The 21,872-nt window shown below is 36.1% G+C and overlaps 1 protein-coding gene across 1 annotated transcript in view; it reads right to left on the bottom strand.

Annotated features, from left to right (window-relative positions):
* Positions 1-21,872, bottom strand: part of Ssb-c31a (single stranded-binding protein c31A) — a 69,853-nt gene that overhangs the window by 35,544 nt on the left and 12,437 nt on the right. The window contains exon 2 of the mRNA XM_081748550.1: positions 5,206-5,288. Coding sequence (XP_081604676.1) covers positions 5,206-5,274 — 69 coding nt within the window. The 5' untranslated portion in view covers positions 5,275-5,288. The remainder of the gene's footprint in view (positions 1-5,205; positions 5,289-21,872) is intronic.

Genomic DNA, 21,872 nt, shown 5'->3' with positions numbered 1-21,872 from the left:
TACAGTTCGAGTTGGAAAATCTTTTCTAAACGCGGTGTAAACACATTAACAGTTTTCAAATAGTTCCGACTTTATATCGCGAACGTCTTGCATTTTATTCAATGACGAAAATTTCCCTTTTGGAATCAACAAAAAATAATTTGGATGGGTCCTACCTTTCGTCGTACACACTGCTCTCACCACCAAGCTCACAACACACATACAGATGTCCCTGCGTTTACTGGCTTCCTTCTTTCGTGAGAAGTGTCCTGGATTCGGAGTTCCTCTCTTCGATTCCCGCTGCGTCCTCCTCTCAAACTGGAAGGGGCGTCGCTCTTGGGCGTCTCCTGATCCATCAAGGTGGGGCTTCTGTTGGTCCATTTCTGATAGGATGCACTCTCACTAAAAGCACTTTCAGACGTCTCACTGCACCAACATCACTCTCGGTGTTAAAAGTGTAGTGTTACACGGATAAACAGTGTTTATTGTTTTTAAGCATTGTGTATAATACTTCAAAACTGATTATGTATGATTAAAACTAGTTCAAGTGCTTTCGGTGCGTATGTAGGTTATTCTAATTGTCTGTAATAGCTCGTGATTACGTTTATAAGTACGAAACTCTGTCACTCAAAAAAAACAATGTTTGTAGGCGTTTCGCGATCTATATATATATATATATATATATATATATTAGCAGCGTTACAAAGTTTATATATATATATGTTTATATATATACATATATTTTGAAGAAGATAAATGTGTAGGTTACTATGCTAAGGAAAGATTGTAATTTCGTACACTCGGCTTCGGTGAGTTTAGCCGCACATTGTTATTGTGAACTTAACTTTTGATTATGACTGTAGTGTGTGTGTAAGTTCCGGGTATGTTTTTGTGTTGCGGTGGTACGCTGTTTCCCGGTGAAGAATTATTTTACGACTGACTTGGAGTTTTGAATTTTTAGCCTGCCGAACTTTTTGGATACGCCTCTAACGGTGTCTTCGATTTCGTCTCTGCTCTCTTATTCGTTAAGTTATTTTGGTGTCCTAAATTTTGATTCTCTTGGTCTCCGCCTAGTTACGGTGTTCGGGCGTCGTTTCTCTAACGTACGTGCTTCCTTCAAATTTCACATGTTATATCGAAAATTTTTATGAGAGTTGATTTGGCACCTAGTCGTCTCGTGCGTGGTTTTGGACCATTTCACAGTTCTATGTTAAAATTTTATCTTGGTTCTGAGTGGCGACATATGGTCTATGCTGTGATTTTGACAAATTCGCAGAGATTATATTTCTACTTGGATTCTATTCAACGTGTTAGGACTTTATTATTTTTCTCAATTTCACAAAAAGATGCTAAAAGCTGTTTTGTTCTTCTTTCTTGCGTTCACGCCGGGAACTCTGCTGTGTGTGGTCTACGTATGTGGCTTAGGCAGTGGTATTGAGAGACAATGGAAGGGTCTTTCAACTGTCCTCGCCGCACGGACAGGTATACAGAAAAAAAATAAAACATCTTACTTCTCGGATAGTAAGGGAAAATAAAGAGAATGTTCTTTTCCTCTTTAAACAAACAAAAATAAAAATAAAAATTATATTCACTAATGTCCATAATTATACGCAAAATTGAATTTAAAAGATTTATTTAAACATTAAATAAAAATGGTAATGATGCAACTGTCACACTGTATATATATTACCACTCGAAAGTTTTCGAACACCCCAGATTTTTGTAAGCATCTATTGTGATTCTATTACTTTGGCACAAGAACTTTACCGCCCTGCATGAGAGGTACTCCTACCTATAGCATGAAATTTGACGACAGTTGAATCGAGGTCTGAGAGATACTGCAGATGATATGTCAAACCATAATTCTTAAAATTGAAACCAAAAAAGACAATTTGATATAGATATTGCATAGTATAAACAAAAGTGTGGAAGTAAGGCAAGATATTAGTTTTGTTTGGAAAGTGTAGACACAGAGGGTCAGAGTAGCGACAAAAATTTGAAAGAGAAAGTAGTTTTCCAAATTTTGCAGCTCTTTATAGCTTGTTGATATGCTAACGTTTAAAACACCACAAATACCATACTCTGAGAAGTGCTTACGATGGTTTCGTATGCTCCACTGTTGCTCGTTGAAATAGTAACGACGAGCATTACATAAACACTTCTACTGAGCGACAATTGAGCAGAGAAGGATGTATATTGACCATCGTAAACATCTGTCAAAGAATGGCGTTTTTAGCTCTTTTAAGGCCAGCATATCTATAAGGCATAGATAACTGCAAAATTTGGAAAACTACTTTCTCTTTCAAATTTTTGTCACTGCATTGACCCCCTATGTCTACGCTTTTCAAATAATCTTGCCTCACCTTCCACATTGTTGTTTATACTATGCAATACGTACATACATACATACATACATCAAACTCTCTCTTTTGGTTTCAATTTTAAGAATTATAAATTGACATATCATCTGCAGTACCTCTCATACCTCAATTCAAACTGTCGTCAAATCCTATGCTTTAGCAGAAGCACATCTGATGCAAGGTGGTCAAGTTTTCATGACAAAATAATAGGATTACATTTAAATGCTTAAAAAATTCCCGGGTGTTCGAAAAATTTTGAGCGGTAGTGTGTATATATATATATATATATATATATATATATATATATACATGACGAAGTGCAATCGTGTATTTAATATCTGAAGAACAGAATAGTTATTTTTAGTTAAGTTCTTTCACATCAGAGCGTCGTAAAGAATCCACTTCCCCTCGCCTATCAGCATTCTTGTCTTGTCTAGAAACAGGCCTTTACTTTGAAAAAAAATAGGCATTTGCTGGGAGTAGTAAGTTCGACGTGGTAGATTTCGTAAACCAATAAACTTAGCGATAGCGGTCTAGAAAGTCTAGAGGTGGCGCTCATGTTCAATACGTCGGTACTTGGTTCACATACACACACAGGTGGTTACAGTACAGGCGTGTGGTGATGGTGCTGCGAGCGTTGAACAGGCCTAGTTGAAGTACTCGGCTAAAATATGGGTAGTTATTCAAACCGCGAACAAGCCGACATGCTATTCATGTACGGTTCTACAGATGGCAATAGGCGTGAAGCAGAACGACTCTATCAGGAGCGTTTTCCTGACAGATGCCAAATATCATAAGGATGTCTGCAGCAATATTGGCGCGTATATGGAACAGGCGCCGTAGTGCTTGCCCATGTGGACGATGGTGGACCCCATCATGTACGAACACCTATTATGGACGAACGTGTGTTAAAAGCTGTGGATAATTAGCCATGGCCATCATGCTGTTTCAGGCATCGTACTGTTCACTGACGAGCCCACGTTTGGAAGGGATGGTATCATCAACATGCGCTAACAGTTTTTAACACACACACACGTGGGCAGATGAATATTCCCATGGCTCAGCTGTCACTCATCAACACTAAAACATGGTGTGATATTGTCCACAATCAACTGATCGACCCATACATGCTACGCTACCCCGAAGAGTGAATGGAGCACAGTATTTGACCTTCCTGCAGGATACACTGCCAGAATTACTGGAAAATGTTTCCCTATCGTTTGCTGCAATATACAGTGCATGCATGATAGGGCTCCTGCTCACTTTCGTGAGAATATCCGCCAGTGGGTTGGACATGGGGGCCCCAATGTATTGGCATGCCCAGTCTCCGGATCTGAATCCACTGGATTTTTATGTAGAGATACATGAAAAGTGTGGTGTATGCTCCTTTTGTCAATGTTCTCAACGACTTGGAACAGCGTATCCATAACGCCTGTGCAACTGTTCGCCATGACCCAGGTATCTTAGAACAGGTTCGCTAATCCATGATCTGGCGTTGTCATGCATGCATTGCTGTTCATGGTGAACGAACGTACGTTGGTATCTCTGCACGTCAATATCTATCACTTCGAACTTACTGTAACCACTCTTTCGGCCCTCGCTAACTGTCAATATGTCCAATATGCTATATTTCATAGGATGTTTCTTGCTTATCTCGGTTTCAGGAATCACCTCCCGACGTTTGTTACTTTAAGTTATATTATATATATACAACTCGAAAGGTGTCGAGAGCAGCTATCACGTGAAAATCCTGGTATGAGAGAGACTGTGTAGAGTGATAATGCAGCAACATGTAAAACACGAGGCTCTTAGCCTAGCAAAACATTTACTTCTCTTCGAATCTTATTGTAAATATGAAACTACACAAATTATATTCTTCAGAATTTAATATTGATCACAGTACCAAAAAGTTTCTGCGTTGCAGTAGTAGTAAAATTGGTTTTCAGTTTTTTCCATCCATTACATACATTTTGTAAGTAGTTATTTTTTTATTTTGGTGATTAGCCAGTAACTATATTCTTTCCCCCTAGTCACCTTTGTAAACAACCTCACATTCGTTACATGTAACTGTCATCACGATTTAAAATTAATAGGTGAACACATACTGTTGCTCCATTCTTGTGAAGACTGAATCAAGGTTGAAAAAATTTCTGTGAGATATCACTTGTTACTATTTTTTGAGATATCACTTGTTACTATTTTTATTTAGAAATTTGAAATGACCCCATAGCCTCATTCTAAAATAATAGAGAACTTGAGCATATTATTTAGAAAAATCCTCATGATCATTACAATAAATATCGAAATATTTGTAAACATTCGATCAATTAATTCACAAGTTTAAAAATGAAATGAAATTTTTGAGTTTTACGTCCCACGGTTATGCCGGTTAGGCTAAAGGAGACGGTGATTATGAGAAATGAATGAAATGGTGGAATGAAGGAAATGGGAGGAAACGGGAGAACCCCGAGGAAACCCACGCACACGGTGTTTGTCCACCTCAAAGTTCACTTGGCGGGAGCAGGGTTTGAACCCGGGACCCCGTGCACCAGAGGTGAACGCTCTACCACTGAGCCACTGCGGCCCAAGTTCAAGTTTAAATACTGAATTTTGGGATATGCTACGTCACAGGTTTATTTGAAACACAATAGATAAAAAAATCATAAGTTTAGTTATACACAAGTACAGCGTAATAAAGTATTTACACAATTTTTTAGGCTATCACGTACAAGAAAAATGCAATCAGTTGTGCAGATTTTTCAATTTTAGCCATTGTACAACGTTCTAAAATGATAGAAAAAAGAAATGACAACTAAACTTACTTTACTGTACTGAGTTTGAGAAATAATTTTACATTTAAACTTACATCTTCTGGCCCGGAATCAGATGTATATTCAGAATCAGAGCTAGCTTTCTTTCCTCTGTTTTTTGGCATCTTAACGAAAGTATCTGAAATAAGAATGAGATAGTTGCAGAACACACCAAGGCACTTCACGTTGCACACCACCTTTTATATATATAGCTTTCATAATATAAGAAACCTTTTAATTCTAATCCAACGCCTCAACGTACACATTTTACTGAAGCGAAGGTGATACTACAAGCTTATAATATAATAAAGTTTTGACGGATAAACAGGGTTCACATTGAAATTCTGATATTGATTTCACTGCATTTCCACGACTAATCTTAAGTAAATTTTCCCTTAATCGTGACACTGCGAACACTGAACACTATCATTTATGGCTATGTTTAGATGTTTTTTTTAATCCTCTTCCGCCATTTCCATAGCTGTCCAACATTCTTCTTTATATACATTTTTAATATAAGTTTAATTCCTTACAATAAACACTTATTATGAGTCGAACTTCCTATATTTAGAATAGATAAAAAAATTAGTACCAAAAAATAATTACAGTTGACTCCCGAGTATCCGGCCTAGGTTTCTTTTATCGTAACTAACTGAGGAAGGCAACGCGTTGCATTGGCAACATTGCCAAGGCATTGGAAGCGGGCGTCTGTTACGTATCGTCTGCAAAATACAAGTTGTGACAGGAAAAAAGCTGCGTTCTGTTCCTTGTTTCGTCAGTGTGTAACGGACCTCAATACACTACGCTTGCAGCTGTTCCTGATTATAACTGTACAGTACTGTATTCGTAAATTGTTCTTGGGTATGCTTAATGTTCATAAAGAAATGAGTTCATAGAATCCCGCCGTATTCGCCTTTTCTTTTATCCGGCTTGCTCTTTCGCCACATTAGGCCAAATACTCGTGAGTCTACTGTATACACTAACGCAATATCTCTGCAGTCTCAATACACTCAAACATAGACACAACACACACACACACACACACACACACATATATATATATATATATATATAGTGACCCAAAAGTAGGTATACACCTCTGCATTGATCAAGTATAACATTCTAGCTTATGGGTTTGTTTCCTTATTTTTTTATGGGATCTCCGGCATACTGTGCCGATGCGTTAACTACTACGCGCCTGAAGCTTTGACACCTTTTAGTGTTCCTCCAGCTTTTTTATTTCTAAAAATGATAATATTCCTATAATCTTTTTATCAACTTCTTTCAGAATCTACATTGATTCTTTGAGGTTTCTTCGTATCTTCTGTGAGCAGCTGTAATGCTTGTAACATCACTTCAATAATACAAATACGAATTCTCTGAATACGTTCGTGAAATCTGATTGTGTTTTCCCTGACTCTTCTGTGAAATATAGCTATTTCCCATGACTAGGAATATATGATAAGCATTTCCCTGATTTTCAAGGTCAGTGTGAATCCTGCCCTGATGTCTTTCTTTCGCGACTGTTTTAGAAGCACTGACTTCTGAAAGAGTCTTAGCTTGAATTGGTCAGGTGTCTTCCTTTCTCATAACCTAATTCTGCAGTGAGGTATTTCAGCATCTACTAGTGAAGATGATAATAATAATAATAATAATAAACGCTCCAGCCAGAGAGAATATGTCTAATTCAAAAGTTTAATACATTTATCTCTCTTTCTCTATTTCTAAGTGCATTTTTATAATGTATTTGTACTTATAATCCCACAAAAACATAAAAGTAAAAAACAGAGCCATGTTCTCGCAAATTTATCACCTCGTAACCCCAGAAAAAGAAGAGTGGTCTAAAACGATGCAAAGTTCTCTTGAAATCTCAACATCGGAAAACGAAATTTGCAACTTTCGAGCTGAGACTAATGTGGCAAGTAAAAGCCTTACGAGGTGGTACTGTGTAGGAATTGTTCACAGCTGTTCTATCAAGTATCGTCACGTGAGGCTATTACTTGCCCAATTGTTCTCTGCACTAAGTCGCAAACTTCACTTTTTGATTTTCGGATTTCAATAGAACTTAGTGTTGCCGAATAAAGTGACAAATGTACAATAACTTGGTCCTATTTCTTATATTATTTTGGGAGGGATATCAAACCTTTCTGAAAAGCCTTTACGATGATTACCTACTATCTAAACCGCCAAATGCACCATCAGTTTGTGAGTGTATTATCATTTTCTTAAGTAATATGTTAATATGTAGTTTTACCGTTGCCCCCTAATACAGTGAAACCTCTGAATAACCAAGGGGAAGGGAATTTTTGTCCGTTACTGCGAGATGTCCGTTACAGAGAGGTTACAAAAATTTAATTTCTCTCAACGGTAATTGTATGCAGTAATATAGAGTAAATACATTATGTATGAACGTAAATACGTAAAATTCAATATGAAAATACTCTATTTAGTACGTATTTGAATTACTGGGACGGATGAAGGAGAAATGCATTTCTGTTAATTATTATTATTGTTGGGGAATGTGTTAATATGTTCGTATACTGCAAATGATAATGCGTGTATGGTAGTTTTCTTAAGAACATGTCATCACCCTGTAAAAATCCATTAATTCACATACCGCCTATACTAAAAGTAAAAAATAGCTTTAAAAAGTATGCATTATTATTATTAAACAGGGTTGGCAAAAACCATGGTTTTTATTGAAAAAAAAAAAAACAAAAAAAAAGTTTTTTTTTTTGGTTTAAACTTTTTTTTTAAACCAGGTCTTTTTGGTTTAAATAATTTGCTCTATGTATTTATATCACATATGGACAAAAGTAAGCTTGTTTCGCCTTACTGTTAGTATGCAACAACGGGTTTATGTTGAAAGGGGTCACATAAGCTTAAGCGGAATCCAAACCGCTTCTCGGCTTACATCCAAGAAAAATTGTCCTCCATTTGAACTCGAAACCGGGACTAATTGGCCAATGCGATACGTCTGCCGATTCACTCACGAAGGACTCCTGGTAGAAATACGTTGACTGATCTGTACATATTTGTTAATATAATCGTCAAGAGTCATTAGTACAGAAGGACAAAAAGACAAACAATTGCATAAGTGGATCCATTATACAGAATTACATATGGACAATTTCTACTATGGAAAATTTCTACATATGGACAAGTACTACAGAGTACAGAAGAACTAATTTAGTCCAAGTCAGTTCACTACGACTTTTATTAGTCCAAGTTAAAGAAGTATAACGACTTTGCATATCAGTAAGAAAAGTGAATAAAGATACAAATTACTTGAGTCCACTTTGGCTCTGACCCATTTACACATAAATAGTTACAAAAAGATTCTTGTTATTTCAATAATTGCCTCTCGTGGGGTTTGTATGACCCCCTCCCCAAAAAAGTACGGCATTTCGATGTATTTTATCAATAGTAAACATTATTAAAACGAAACAATGTTTATAATTTTCCTTTGGTTGCATAACAATATTAACACTAGAAGGACCAACATTTTTACCTCCCTAGAAGTACCGAGCCGTCATTTTGACGGCTATTTAATTGTAAGAGATATATATCATTTTTCTCTATATTTCTCTTATTTTAGCTTTAATTTAATAAGTTTAATCGACTATCTTATGTTTTATGTAAGTTTTTCTTGTGATATAATACAGGGTGATCCACTAAATCCCGTCACTACATTAAATATAATATTAATATCAGAAGTTTGTTCAGAGGACAGTGACATGAAAAATTAAAATAGAGGAATAATACCTACGTTCCTACGTATGAAATCCTTTTCTACTGATCACGTGATCACACTACCTGCCCTGTAGACATTGGCTGGGCTATTTTTCTTTAGCAGAGACCCAGTGTATAATACACCAAAATCATTATATTTATTTCAAACTTTTTATTACATGAAGGTTAATTTACATTTTCAATACATTTTTATTTCAACTTGTATGCACTTAACTCAAAAGAGAAACACTTTTCTCGCGTTTACACTTGTGTACTGTGAGTGGATTTTCTGATTGATATCCATAAACGTTTGTAGTGAACATATTATTTTATTTCTGATTCAAGCACATTTTGGGAAGTTCTCTTCTGCTTGGACGGATACTACCAATCAAGGTCAACTGTTTCTTTTTCAAAGATTCGACTAATTTTTAACTTCTAAGAAAAGTTATCGCATGTAACATTTAGTCCTCTGTTGAGAAAAGAATCCATCATCTTCAGAACAATATATTCGCCTAACTGTAAGTCCCGACGTCGTTCTTAGTCGTTCCCAGGTAGGGAATGCCTTTTAGTTGATACCGTGACTTTACAACTGCAAGCAGCCACATTTAAATCCAAATTTATCAGGCTTGTTTGTCATATTATTTGGTCTAGGAATTAATTCGTGCGGTTGGTACGCACACATTGAAGCTGTAGTACAAACACAAAATACATAAATACCTTAAGAAAAATATTGTCCATCGCTAGCCACCACTTTCGCCCATCTGTCAGGCAATGTACGGATTCCGTGGCGAAAGAAGTCCTCATCCTTGGAAGCGATCCAGTCAGAGACCCATGTTTCGATATCTTCTGAAGAAGTAAACCGCTGTCCAATCAAATCGTCGTTCATGCAATCGAACAAGTAGTAGTCCGAAGGAGCAACGTCTGGTGAATACGGCGGGTGGGGTAAAACTTCCCATCCGACATTTTCTAAATAGGTTTTGACCGGTTTTGCGACATGTGGGCGAGCGTTATCATGTTGAACAATAAGTTTATCATGTCTGTTCTCCCATTCTGGTCGTGTTCTGGCCAGAGCTTGCTTCAAACGCATTAATTGTCGTCGATAACGTTCTCCATTCATAGTTTCACCCGGTTGCAGCAGCTCATAGTACACCACACCTTTCATATCCCACCATATGCACAGCATAACCTTTGCACAGTGAATATCTCGTTTTGGTTGTGATGGACCTGGTTCACCTGGTTTCACCCAGGCCTTTTTTCGTTTAGGGTTCTCGTAGTGGGTCCACTTCTCATCACCCATAATAATTCGATGCAGAAACCCCTTTCTGCTCTGTCGTTGAAGCAGCAATTCCCAAATGGTTTTTCGTCTTTCAACGTCTCTGTCTTTCAATTCATGTGGAATCTAATGTGACATCTTTTGAATCATTCCCATGGCTTTCAAGCGTTTGGAGACTGTTGTTTGATCAACGCCTAATGCTGCTGCAAGTTGTTCCTGCGTTTGACACGAATCCTGCTCGAGCAATGCTGTCAATTCTTCGTCTTGAAATTTTTTTGGCTGTCCAGCTCGCTCTTGGTCTGCCAAGCCGAAATCACCACTTCTAAACCGTGCAAACCACTTCTGACACGTTCGCTCAGCTAGAGCATGGTCACCATACACTTCCACCAAAATACGATGACTTTCAGTCGCACTTTTCTGCATGTTAAAGTAATGCAGCAGGACACCCCGCAAAAACACTTTATCAGGCACAAATTGCGCCATGTTCACTTAACTACAAACTGGTGTTGTTGACGCTTTAATCCACTGCCCTATACTACGAACGATACGCGACGACAGGGGTTTGCAACACGTGTGGATACACGGAACTGTGGGACGCTCCGTTCGTTGCGCCATCTCTTGTCCACCCGCACGAATTAATTCCTAGACCAAATATATGTATTTGCATGCCATCTTACTAGAGAATAACTGTTCATCCATACAAACACTGTCGTGGGTTTTATAGTGTCTGATACAATTCTCAATGAATAAGTTCTACACAGACGATACCAAAGCAAGCTTGTTTGCTTTCAGCCTTGAAGAGCTAGGGCACTTTTCATCAAATCGAAGATACTTCATTATTTCAAGAAATATCTTTCTTTCCATATTCTTTCTGTAAAACACTGGTCCACAGCTTACGTTCTATAGTTCCTTTACAGGTATATCTGAAGCTGCACGAAATATCAATATTGCTAAAAAGGAAAGTGTTCTGCAATTGACAGTGGCCAAAGAGAATCTTGACGCTGTCTGAGCTTCAATAACGGTTCATTTCAAAATGTTTCTGAACATTGTCTTGTCTATGAACAAGCGAAAAGCACTACCAAAATCACCATCTTCAATATGATTTAACGCATAATACAACAAACAGGTTTCTCGCGAAGGACATCGTGTGAGGCAGTACACCCAGCATCGTTCTGTCTGTCCATTTTACTCCAACGTGTCCCATGACCTGCTATAAAGACATTTGATTGAACAATTCTGGAAACTTCTGTATCTGTTTCCATCCTCTTATCCGAAAAAGTAGTTTCCGACACTGCATTTTAGCTACTACTGCTGACTTCATCGAAGCGATCTCCCTGTTGTTCTTCCAAGCGAAATTCATTTTCACTCAAGGAAAAATAATGTAAAATATTTCAAAATTTATTGTTTCTAACAGAAATATTACATTTATTATTACCATATAGCGTACAACCTATAAAACAGTCCACATCAACAACAAAATATAGATTTTTAAATGAGGCAGTCAAATTGACGGTTTGGTCCTTCTAGGGGTATACAACAAAAATATATATTTATTTAAAATAGACATACAATGTTTATGTGCTATATGAAACCTTTCCTTAAAATAATAAAAGTCCTAAAGTATGGTGGCATAACTCAAAGAAATATATGAGATATAGAAAATTGTTTTACGTGGTGCCGTCAAAATGACGGCTTGGTCCTTCTAGTGTTAACAAACTATAAAAAAATCACAAAAGAAATATCCATAAAGCTACATAAAAAAGTTGCTTTAGTAATATAATCTCTTTCAGTAAAGAATGGGGAATTTAGGTCTGAATATAGTACGAATAATATATGGGACGAAACGTGATCACCCAGAAATGTGTGTTCATCAAGATTTTACGAATAGTTACACTTTTACGGACACTTTTCGTTTTTTTTTTTTTTTTTTTTTTTTTTTGTTGTTGTTGTTTTGTTTTGTTTTGTTTAAACCATGGTTTAAACCAGCCAATCCTGTTATTAAATACTGAAAGTGTGGAGAAGAAACTCACCAAATTTCTTGGGAAAAAGTCTGCAGTAATTGTCTGCCGTGTACATCCTACGGACACTAGTTTCTGTTCGAAATTTGCTTGCAACTGTTGGATCAATTGGAGAACTTCTGTTTCACCGCGATTAATGGCAAATTTCTTTAATTGTTCAACTGTTTGGCACACCAATTTGTACAAAAGAAAAAATTTGCTTTTCCAAAAAGTAAGAGAAAACATTGCTCGTTGAAAAATGTAATTGCAAAATAATGAAGGTTTCTTTTGTTATCTGTGAAACTGTCTAGAAAGATGCAAGGCCCAGAGGAAAAAGGACTAAATTCATTAGGGAAGAGAAAATCCCCATAGAATTCTTGACCATACGACTAACACTGCATGAGTGTTAGTGCTTATTGAAGATTTTCTAGGATTTCCATCAGAAAGCAGTTTATTGCGGGCAGAAAAAAAGAAGCATTTCAAGTTTAGCTTGAGGTTGTTCTGTTTGATGATAGATACACTTGTGGGGAAAAGACTTTTCTGTCTACTGTCATATATCGCAGAACCGAGAATAATTCCTGTTCGTTATGAAGAGGTTATTGAAACGTTTGGGGGTAAAAAAAGGACTGTCCGCGTCCGTAAGAGAACATATATTTTTGCCGGGTCAAAAAAATCTGTCCGTATTATAGAGGTGTCCGTTATTGAGAGGGGTCCGTTAACGGAGGTTTCACTGTATTCATCCCCTTGAGTGGGAAGTTTCGAGTTTTTTTGTATTTTTCGTTTTAGAATATCAAGTTTTTATAACGATCTGCCAACTATTTAAACCAACAGACAGGCCATTAATTTGCTCGTTTATTATAGTTTTCAAAAGTTATGCCCTAGCCTTCTAATATCCCTCTCCCCGCTTGTAGTAGGAAATATCGGCTTCTTTCGGATTTTATCTTTTACTTGTACAGCCCTGGTCATAGAAACCTGACGGCCCGCCCTAGGTCCTCACGAATTCCCTTTATGTCTGACTCATTTTCACTGGATTTCTGTCGCAGACAGGGGTGGAAATTCTTAAACGACATTATTACTGAACGCATAATGCAATTTTGTTTTCCTGCACGTGTCGATCAAAAATATCTATCATATGTTAAGTCGCAAATATACGATTTAATTTTTAATCTAGAACTATTCAAAAGACCGACATAGAAGTAGAGGCAACATCAGAGCTACAAGTAGACTACAATGATTAACCATCTATTTCAAGTGATTTGTTTCTCGTTTCACTGCCAATTCGAGCTTCCCGAAAGTATGAGCTTGCCCAGTTAGCCTCACTGAAGCCAAAATAAACAGCAATTTATGAAAAATTTATCGAAATCAGCAGGATAAAAGCAAGAATATTCGAAGTTTCTGCTCTTTCCTGGTAACATCATCCATGTGATTCATCCTATCCAGGGACGTACACAGGAATTAATTTCAGAGGTAAGGGATCAAAATCTTCTCCAGGGGAGACCAAATTCAATATAAGGACAAATTGTATTAAACTTTGTAAAATCGCCCTAGGCAAAATTTGCAGAAAATTCGAGATTTCAGGGAGTTTAGACTCGAGGACCCACCCCTAGGTATGTTCCTGGTAGAGTACTTCTTTTCAATAAGAGAACCGCTGCGGGACCTACAGCAAAATTTCTGTAAAGGCCGGATATATCCTATGGGACCTACATGCCTATCATTTTTTTTTTTTTCAGTCGATCGATTAGTGAGTTCTTTCCAATAAAATAAACCGACAAGATCCCGATAAAGTTTTTCTCAAAACAGTCTAGTAAATTTATTTTTATTTTTTGTTCGTTTTTATTTGCGGCTCATACAGAAAGTACGTCTACGATAGAGAAAAATTAAGAGCACTGACTACAACGTTTTCGTTTCGTTTCATTTGACCGAGATCTCGCTTCTATGTTGAATGCCAAATACCCAGGCCCAAATTTATATGTTGTTCGCCCCTGTGCTTTCAATAACCCCCCCCCCAAAAAAAAAAAAACCCGACCAATATTAGAATTGAATTCACAGTTTTTAGAGTCGCTGAGATTAATAAGTGACAGTTTTAATCCAATTCAACTTCAAGGTCATACTCCACTCCCCAGGGAGGGGGGGGGGGCGAGATTTTAAAAGTAATCCAAAACGACAGATATTAGTGTTGAATTCATAGTTTTCGAGATCGCTGAGTTTAACGATATCAGTGTTCATGTTCTCCCTTGGGGTTGGGGGGGGGGGGAGAAGGGGATGATTTTTTAAAAAATGAACAGATAAGTTAGCTAATTAGTAACTACCGTAATTAAACACATTACTATATTTCTCGCGCTTGTGCGGTTTGCTAGTCTTAAATATTACTTTATTGCGAATCTTTTTTAAAAAATCCAAAATTTTGCCGCCCCCTAAATTCTGCCATCCCTTGCTCGAACACAGAATAGCACTTATCTAAATACGGGTCTCCAAATACCCAAACTCTTCCTGTTTTCCTTTTTCACATCAGACAAATGCTGAGACCGGCACTTACAAAAGCTCCAGTCACTTTCTTCCTCATTTTGTCATAAAATGTAAGCCGGTAGTTGGACTTGAGATAAAAGTATACTTGCAAGATGCCAACGAAGGGAACAATGTGAACTCTAGTCTAGTGGTATTTTGATGTTATGACATGTCCAACAATCGCAAGTTTTCTCACCTTCCTACATATGACTTTATACATAAGAATAATAATAATGTCCTCAGCTAAATCTATTATCCATAAAAGCATTATGACACAATTGAAACAGATATATGCAAAACATTCTCTTAAGAACCTACAAAATAAGTATGTCTTGGTTCCAGTCGTGTGGCAAGAATGTTCTTTAGAGAACTCTTCCATTGCACTTATTAGACATAGCTGTCCGTCAGATCGTTGCACGAGTTTTGCTCTACGTTAAGTTCCTCTTAGATGGCCTATCCCAGGCCCGTATCCAAGGGGGCCAAGAGAGCCGGCACTCCTAAATTTTTACTGCCCCCTAAAACTTTCACGATAGGCTTGCAAATGAACTATGATATGGTTGGATCGGGCCCCCCTAACTTTTACCGGGGAGCCCCTACTGGTCTGGCCTTTCCCTTTAGTTATGAATTAGTCTAGAGTTGAGGAACTCTGGTTTTGTGTGAGCCGCAAACTGAAACAACATAACTCCAAAAAGTTTTCTAATTACTTTTCGTTAATCATTTTTAATTGCTAATTACTTTTCGTAAGTAATGCCCTTTCTCATTGAGATATTATCAAATAATGAAGGTGGTTTTGGGGAAAAGTCATATCGGAAGTAATCTTTCAATTGTCCAGTTCCTTTTACGACATAGATAAATCTATGGAAATTGATAACTAGATTATTGTCTTAGATTTTTATTTCTGCATTCATTGAAGCCAAAGGGGTAACTTTGTTCTTCCGTTTCAGTTTAAGAGTACTGAAATCATTTCAATGTACAATTTGAGTAAGTACGCAAACTATTGTGATCGAATTCTGCCAGAGAAACCATACTATTTGCACAAAATAACAGTTCCCATCACTTAAAACTTCACATTTCCTGAACGAATAAAGATAGACGAATAAAGTGTGTTATACACCAAAATGTGTGTTTTTCCATTCTCTACATATCATCACTCTTTATAATTTACGCTATCTCTGCTCATTATGGAGTTATCAGCGAAAAACTGAAAATAGGTGGCCATTTTTCAATATGGCGGCCGAAGGTCAATCTTAGGGAACTTTCAGTATGTTGATAAGGAGGTCAAGTATTACAACTGTGCGAAGTTCCTTGCTTGTATGATTTTTTCGCATAATTCCTGCACTATATATAAAATAAATGAAGAAAACATGGAACCCGATTTTGACAAATAGCAAGATTTACTCACAGTATATCTACTTGAACTATCACAGAACGATGTTATTCACCGAAGAAAGAAGAAGAAAAAAAAACGCTTCATGCCAAAGGAATCGTCTACCTCAAAGACTACCAAATTACTTAGCACAAGGGTTGGCAAAAACCATGGTTTTTAGTAAAAAAAAAACGGTTTATTTGGTTTAAACCAGGTTTTTTGGTTTAAATAATTTGCTCTATGTATTAATATCATATATGGACAGAAAAAAGTTTGTTTCGCCTTGATGTTATTATGCAACAACCGGGTTATGCTGGAAGGGGTCACATAAGCTTAAAGTGGAATAAAAACCGCTTCTCGAGTTACATCCGAGAAAAATTGTCCTCCATTTGAAATCGGAACCAGGACTAATTGGCCACAAATGCGATACGTTTGCCGACTCACTCACGAAGGAATCCTGATAAAAATACGTTGTACTGATTTTTACATATTTGTTAATATAATCGTCAAGTCATTTCAGGACAAAAAGATAAACAGTTGCACAAGTGAAACCATTATACAGAATTACATATGGACAATTTCAAAATACCGCAGAGTACAGAATAACTAATTTAGTTCAAGTTAGTTAACAACGACTTTTATTAGTCCAAATTAAAGAAATACAACGACTTAATTTGCATATCAGTAAGAAAAGTGAATAAAGATACGAATTAAGTCCACTTTGGCTCAGACTCATTTATACATAAATAGATATCAAAGATACTTCTCATTTCACTAAATGCCTTTCGTGGGGTCTGTATGACCTCCCCCCCCACACACACACAAAGTACGGCATTTCTATGTATTTTATCATTAAACATTATTGAAACGAAAGAATATTTAGAATTTTTCTTTGATTCTAATTACATAAAAATAATAATAAACTACAAGAAATCACAAAACAAACATTCATAAACTTATAAAAAAAAAAGTTGCTTTTGTAGTATAATATTTCTGAGTAATGAATAAGGAATTTAGGTCTGAATATAATACGAATAATATACAGAAGTGAAATGTGATAACGTGTAAAATCTTGTTAACCCACAAATGTGTGTTCATCAAGATTTTACAAACGATTACTTTTACGAACATTTTTCGTTTTCTGGTTTATTATTTATTATTATTATTATTATTATTATTATTATTATTATTATTATTATTATTATTATTGTGAAAAAAACCAGCTGGTTTAAACCAGCCAACCCCGCTTAGCACTTTCTCTCGATGTCACTGTTGAGACAACTAAAACCATACACCAAATGAAAAATAGCCGATTTTGTTGCTAACGAACGAAAAAACGTGCTATATTAGTGTTTCCACAACTACGGAATTTTTTTAAAAAAAAGAATGGTTTTACATTCCAATTTAAAACTTTCCAAGTCTATTATCACAAAAAAAGTTACTTTTTTTTCTATCCTTTGATCCGAAAGTGTACTATGAAACTTATGAGTGAGAACTGTAATTAAATAAAAGCATGTTTTTCTAGAAATATAATAATGGAAAAAAAATTAAGCAAATGACATATACTTTAAACATTTTAAATTATGAAATGCAAAAATGAAATGAAATGAAATTTTTCAGTTTTACGTCTCTCGGTTATGCCGGCTAGGCTAAAGGAGATTGTGATGATGAGGAATCAATGAAATGGCGGAATGAAGAAAGTGGGAGGAAACGGGAGAACCCAAGGAAACCCACGCACACAGTGTTTGTCCACTACAAAGTTCACTTGGTGAACGCAGTGTTTGAACCCGGGACCCCATGCACCAGAGGTGAACGCTCTACGACTGAGCCACCGCGGCCCCAATTATGAAATACAGTACATATACATATTGATTTGGATTTTATCTTAAACGCGAAGGAATACAAAATACGTTTAAATGTTATGTAGAAGGCTCACTCTTTCTTGGGATATAATCGTGAGACGTTACTAAATAATAATAATAATAATAATGTAATCTCAGTCACGCCTTCCCACTGGCATAGTAGCTAGGGTATCCATCTTTGTTGTACGAAGTTCTGGGTTTAATTCTTGGCATGATAGCCTTGAAATCTGTACCCATTACGGGGTTTGGGTTCTACCTAAACTGTAGGTCTTCATCTAATACAGACTTCGTGCTGAAAAGGTATACTCAACTCCAATCATCGAAACAAAATATGCGAAGTCGAATACACACATCGAGTCACAACAGTAGATAAGTCGTTATTTTAAACTACGCCTCGGAGAATTGAATGTAAGTGAACTGTTAAATCTCGCTTCAATAACGACAGATATTATGTTCGCCAGAGGCCAGCTATTCCAATTTCTATTTTATCACCTTCTGCCTCCGCATATCTGTAATATTTAGAGCTTGACCATATTTCTGACCGAAATGTGCTTTCCATTTTACGTTCGTAAGGCTTTTGGACGATTATACCTCAATAAAATAATAATAATAATAATAATAATAATAATAATAATAATAATAATAATAATAATAATAATAATAATACACGATCACGGAAATTGTTTCAAACTAGGAATGGCCAAAAATTTTCAGATCCGGAAATACCAGATCCAACGAGAGCCGGATCTCGAATTGCGGACCTAGATCAGGATCTCGGATCTGGATCCGAAATCCAGATCGCAGACCTTGATTCGTATCCAAGCCTACACCTGAAATTGTGATAAATCTGAATATCTAAAATTCGTCAAAAACTTTATCCGGATTCACTGATATAGTAAGATGCTGTGCTTTTAAATGTTTCCATAATACACTTGTGCTACTTTTGTTCTTTATTTTAATCTTGCGATATTTACATATTTCACCTTTTGTGGAAGTCTAGTAAAATGCTTCCAAGTTTAACTTCTTGCTATTTCACAGTATAACAAACGTACCCGTCTGAAAGAACTGATGTAAATGATAAATTCTTCTATTCAGCTTCCTTTCAAAACTTAATGTTAGCTTCACATTGTAAATATTTTATTCTTAGAAAATAAACTTCATTATTTTCTCATATATAAATCGAAGATTTTTAGATAAGGCCCTTCCAATCATAGGAATACTAGACAATCAAACTCTATTTATTATAGTTTCTGACTCACTGGAGTTCAACCATCAACAAATTTAATAATGAATGTTTTTTAATGCAAAGCTACAGCAAAATATACAGACTGGTTGGCGCGACATCAGAGTAGATTTTTATACACACGAGAATTTCATGAGAGCGATTGGTTTTGTAGTGTATGCATATTTCTCCAATATATAATTGGACGTCTGAATTTTTCTAATCAGGGTTTGGCAAAAACCATGGTTTTTATTGAAAAAAAATTTTTTTTTTTTTGGTTTAAACCTTTTTTTTTTTTTTGGTTTAAATAATTTGCTCTATGTGTTTATATCACATATGGACAGAAATAAGTTTGTTTCGCCTTGGTGTTATTATACAACAACCGGGTTATGCTGGAAGGGGTTACATAAGCTTAAAGCGAAATCCAAACCGCTTCTTGGCTTACATCCAAGAGAAATTGTCCTCCATCTGAACTCGAAACCGGGATTAACCGGCGATACGTCTGCCGAGTCACTCACGAAGGACTCCTGGTAAAAATACGTTGTACTAATTTTTACATACTTGTTAATATAATCGTCAAGTCATTTCAGAAGGACAAAAAGATAAACAGTTGCACAAGTGAAACCATTATACAGAATTACATGTGGACAATTTCAAAATACCGCAGAGTACAGAATAACTAATTTAGTCCAAGTTAGTTTACTACGACTCTTATTAGTCCAAATTAAAGAAATGCAACTACTTAATTTGAATATCAGTAAGAAAAGTGAATAAAAATACGAATTATTTAAGTCCATTTTGGTTCTGACCCATTTATACATAAATAGATTATAAAGATACTTCTGATTAAATGCTTGTCGTGGTGCCCCCCCCCCCCCAAAAGTACGGCACTTCGATGTATTTTACCAACAAACATTATCAAAACGAAACAATATTTAGAATTTTTCTTTGACTGCAATTGCATAACAATAATAACTATAAAAAAACACAAAAGAAACATTCATAAACTTATAAAAAGAACAAAAGTTGCTCTTGTATCAATCTCTTTGAGTACTGAATGGGGAATTTAGATCTGAATATAATACGAATAATATACGGGAGTGAAACGTGATAACCCACAAATTTGTGTTCATCAAGATTTTACGAACCCTTACACTTTTACGAACATTTTTTGTTTTTGGTTTAAACCATTTGGTTTTTATGAAAAAACCAGATGGTTTAAACCAAGGTATAAAAAATGATTTAAACCACCTTGGTTTAAACCAACCAACCCTGTTTCTAAATCTCTTAAAATTATGGGTTTGGCAACAGCACGCTCGAGGTTGTAGAAGGGAAGTCATAAGAAAGAATGAGTAGTGAAGCCTTCCGAACACATCTTCTTGTTTGCTGTTTGAAATATCTAGATCCTTTCTCATTACTTAATGTCATTTAGTTTCAGAGCAAAATAGTACCTTGGCAAATGCAGAAAACTTTGTTTAAAGAAAACACCCACGCTTTTTAACCTAAAGAAAATCGTGAAAAACCAAAGAGCATTTTATGGAGTTCCATCCCTATCAATACAACTGAAAGGTAGTTCTACAATGTGTTTCAATAGTCGTACATGTTTAATTCCTCCTTTCTATTGGAATTCAAATCTTTTGAACCGGGTTTGAGTTCCACTAGGTGCTTTTATTTATTGTTTTAATTAACTTTTCTGCTCTTCTTAGTTTACTCTTTCTTACTTTCGGATTAATTTCCTTCCTTCTTTCTTCAACAGAAGTCATACTTTAGTAAGCCACTAACGGGATCACCATTTGTATCCGAGGATTTCACAAACAAGGAAATACTGTAGATAATCTAACTAACTTTTCATTTTTTAAAGTTACAAAGGTGCTACTAACATATTACTAAAATGGGTTAAAGCATTTATTCTTCCCAGTGTGCGTATTGACGGGGGAATACTAGGGACTTCACCTTGACAAAAATGTGTGCTCTAAGATGATGAATTTCATCCCTTGCACGGTTAACTCACCTCCCTCCCCCCGTCTAGAATTTTATGAATCTTCAGGAGGATAGGAACAGGGAACAAATTTATTTTGTACGCGAAAGTATTACAATTAGGAACAAATTTTGTTAAGGAGATTGGTTTATCAAAACTCCGTTATATATTTACACAGTCCGCATGTCCGTCCGTCCGCAAGACGAAAACATCTTAAGGATTACTTGATAGATCACCACTTAGTTTGTTCAATAAGTAGTGAGTCAAAAGTTAGGAATCGCTTTCGATTACCTAAGTAATAACATGAACAATTACCGGTTTTTAGGTTGATCACTATAAACCAAAATCGGTAACATATGCATATGGAGAAGAGGTTTTCTGCTATCGATTAAGCATTTAAAGAGTATACAAAACCGGAAGCAGTGAAGTCCATTACAACTTTCGTTTTCAGTATTGATCTACAAAGACCAAAAATGATAAGAAATTTATTTATTTATTTACTATCAAAAAGAGTTTTATTTAAAAATCGATTTAGAATCCAAAGAATAGGAACTGACTGTCTTACGCCTATTGAAACCACAAGTTTCAGATATAAACCACTTTCGGATTTAACGTTGTTCGCTATAGAATTAAAACCCGTAATAGAGAGCAAAAAGCGATTTCCTGTGGCAGAAAATTGTCAACTTCCGGTTTAACAGTCATCGCTATAAAGTAAAAGCGATCACAGATAGTAAGAAGCTATTTTCTGAATCAATGAGGTGTCCCAAGAACATATTCTGTCTTCAATC

Source organism: Thermobia domestica, chromosome 2 (genome assembly GCF_964235325.1).
Source record: "Thermobia domestica chromosome 2, izTheDome1.hap1.1, whole genome shotgun sequence".
NCBI classification, from domain to species: Eukaryota; Metazoa; Arthropoda; class Insecta; order Zygentoma; family Lepismatidae; genus Thermobia; species Thermobia domestica.
The sequence above is the reverse complement of the archived record's forward strand: the minus strand, read 5'-3'. Positions and strand labels throughout refer to the sequence as shown.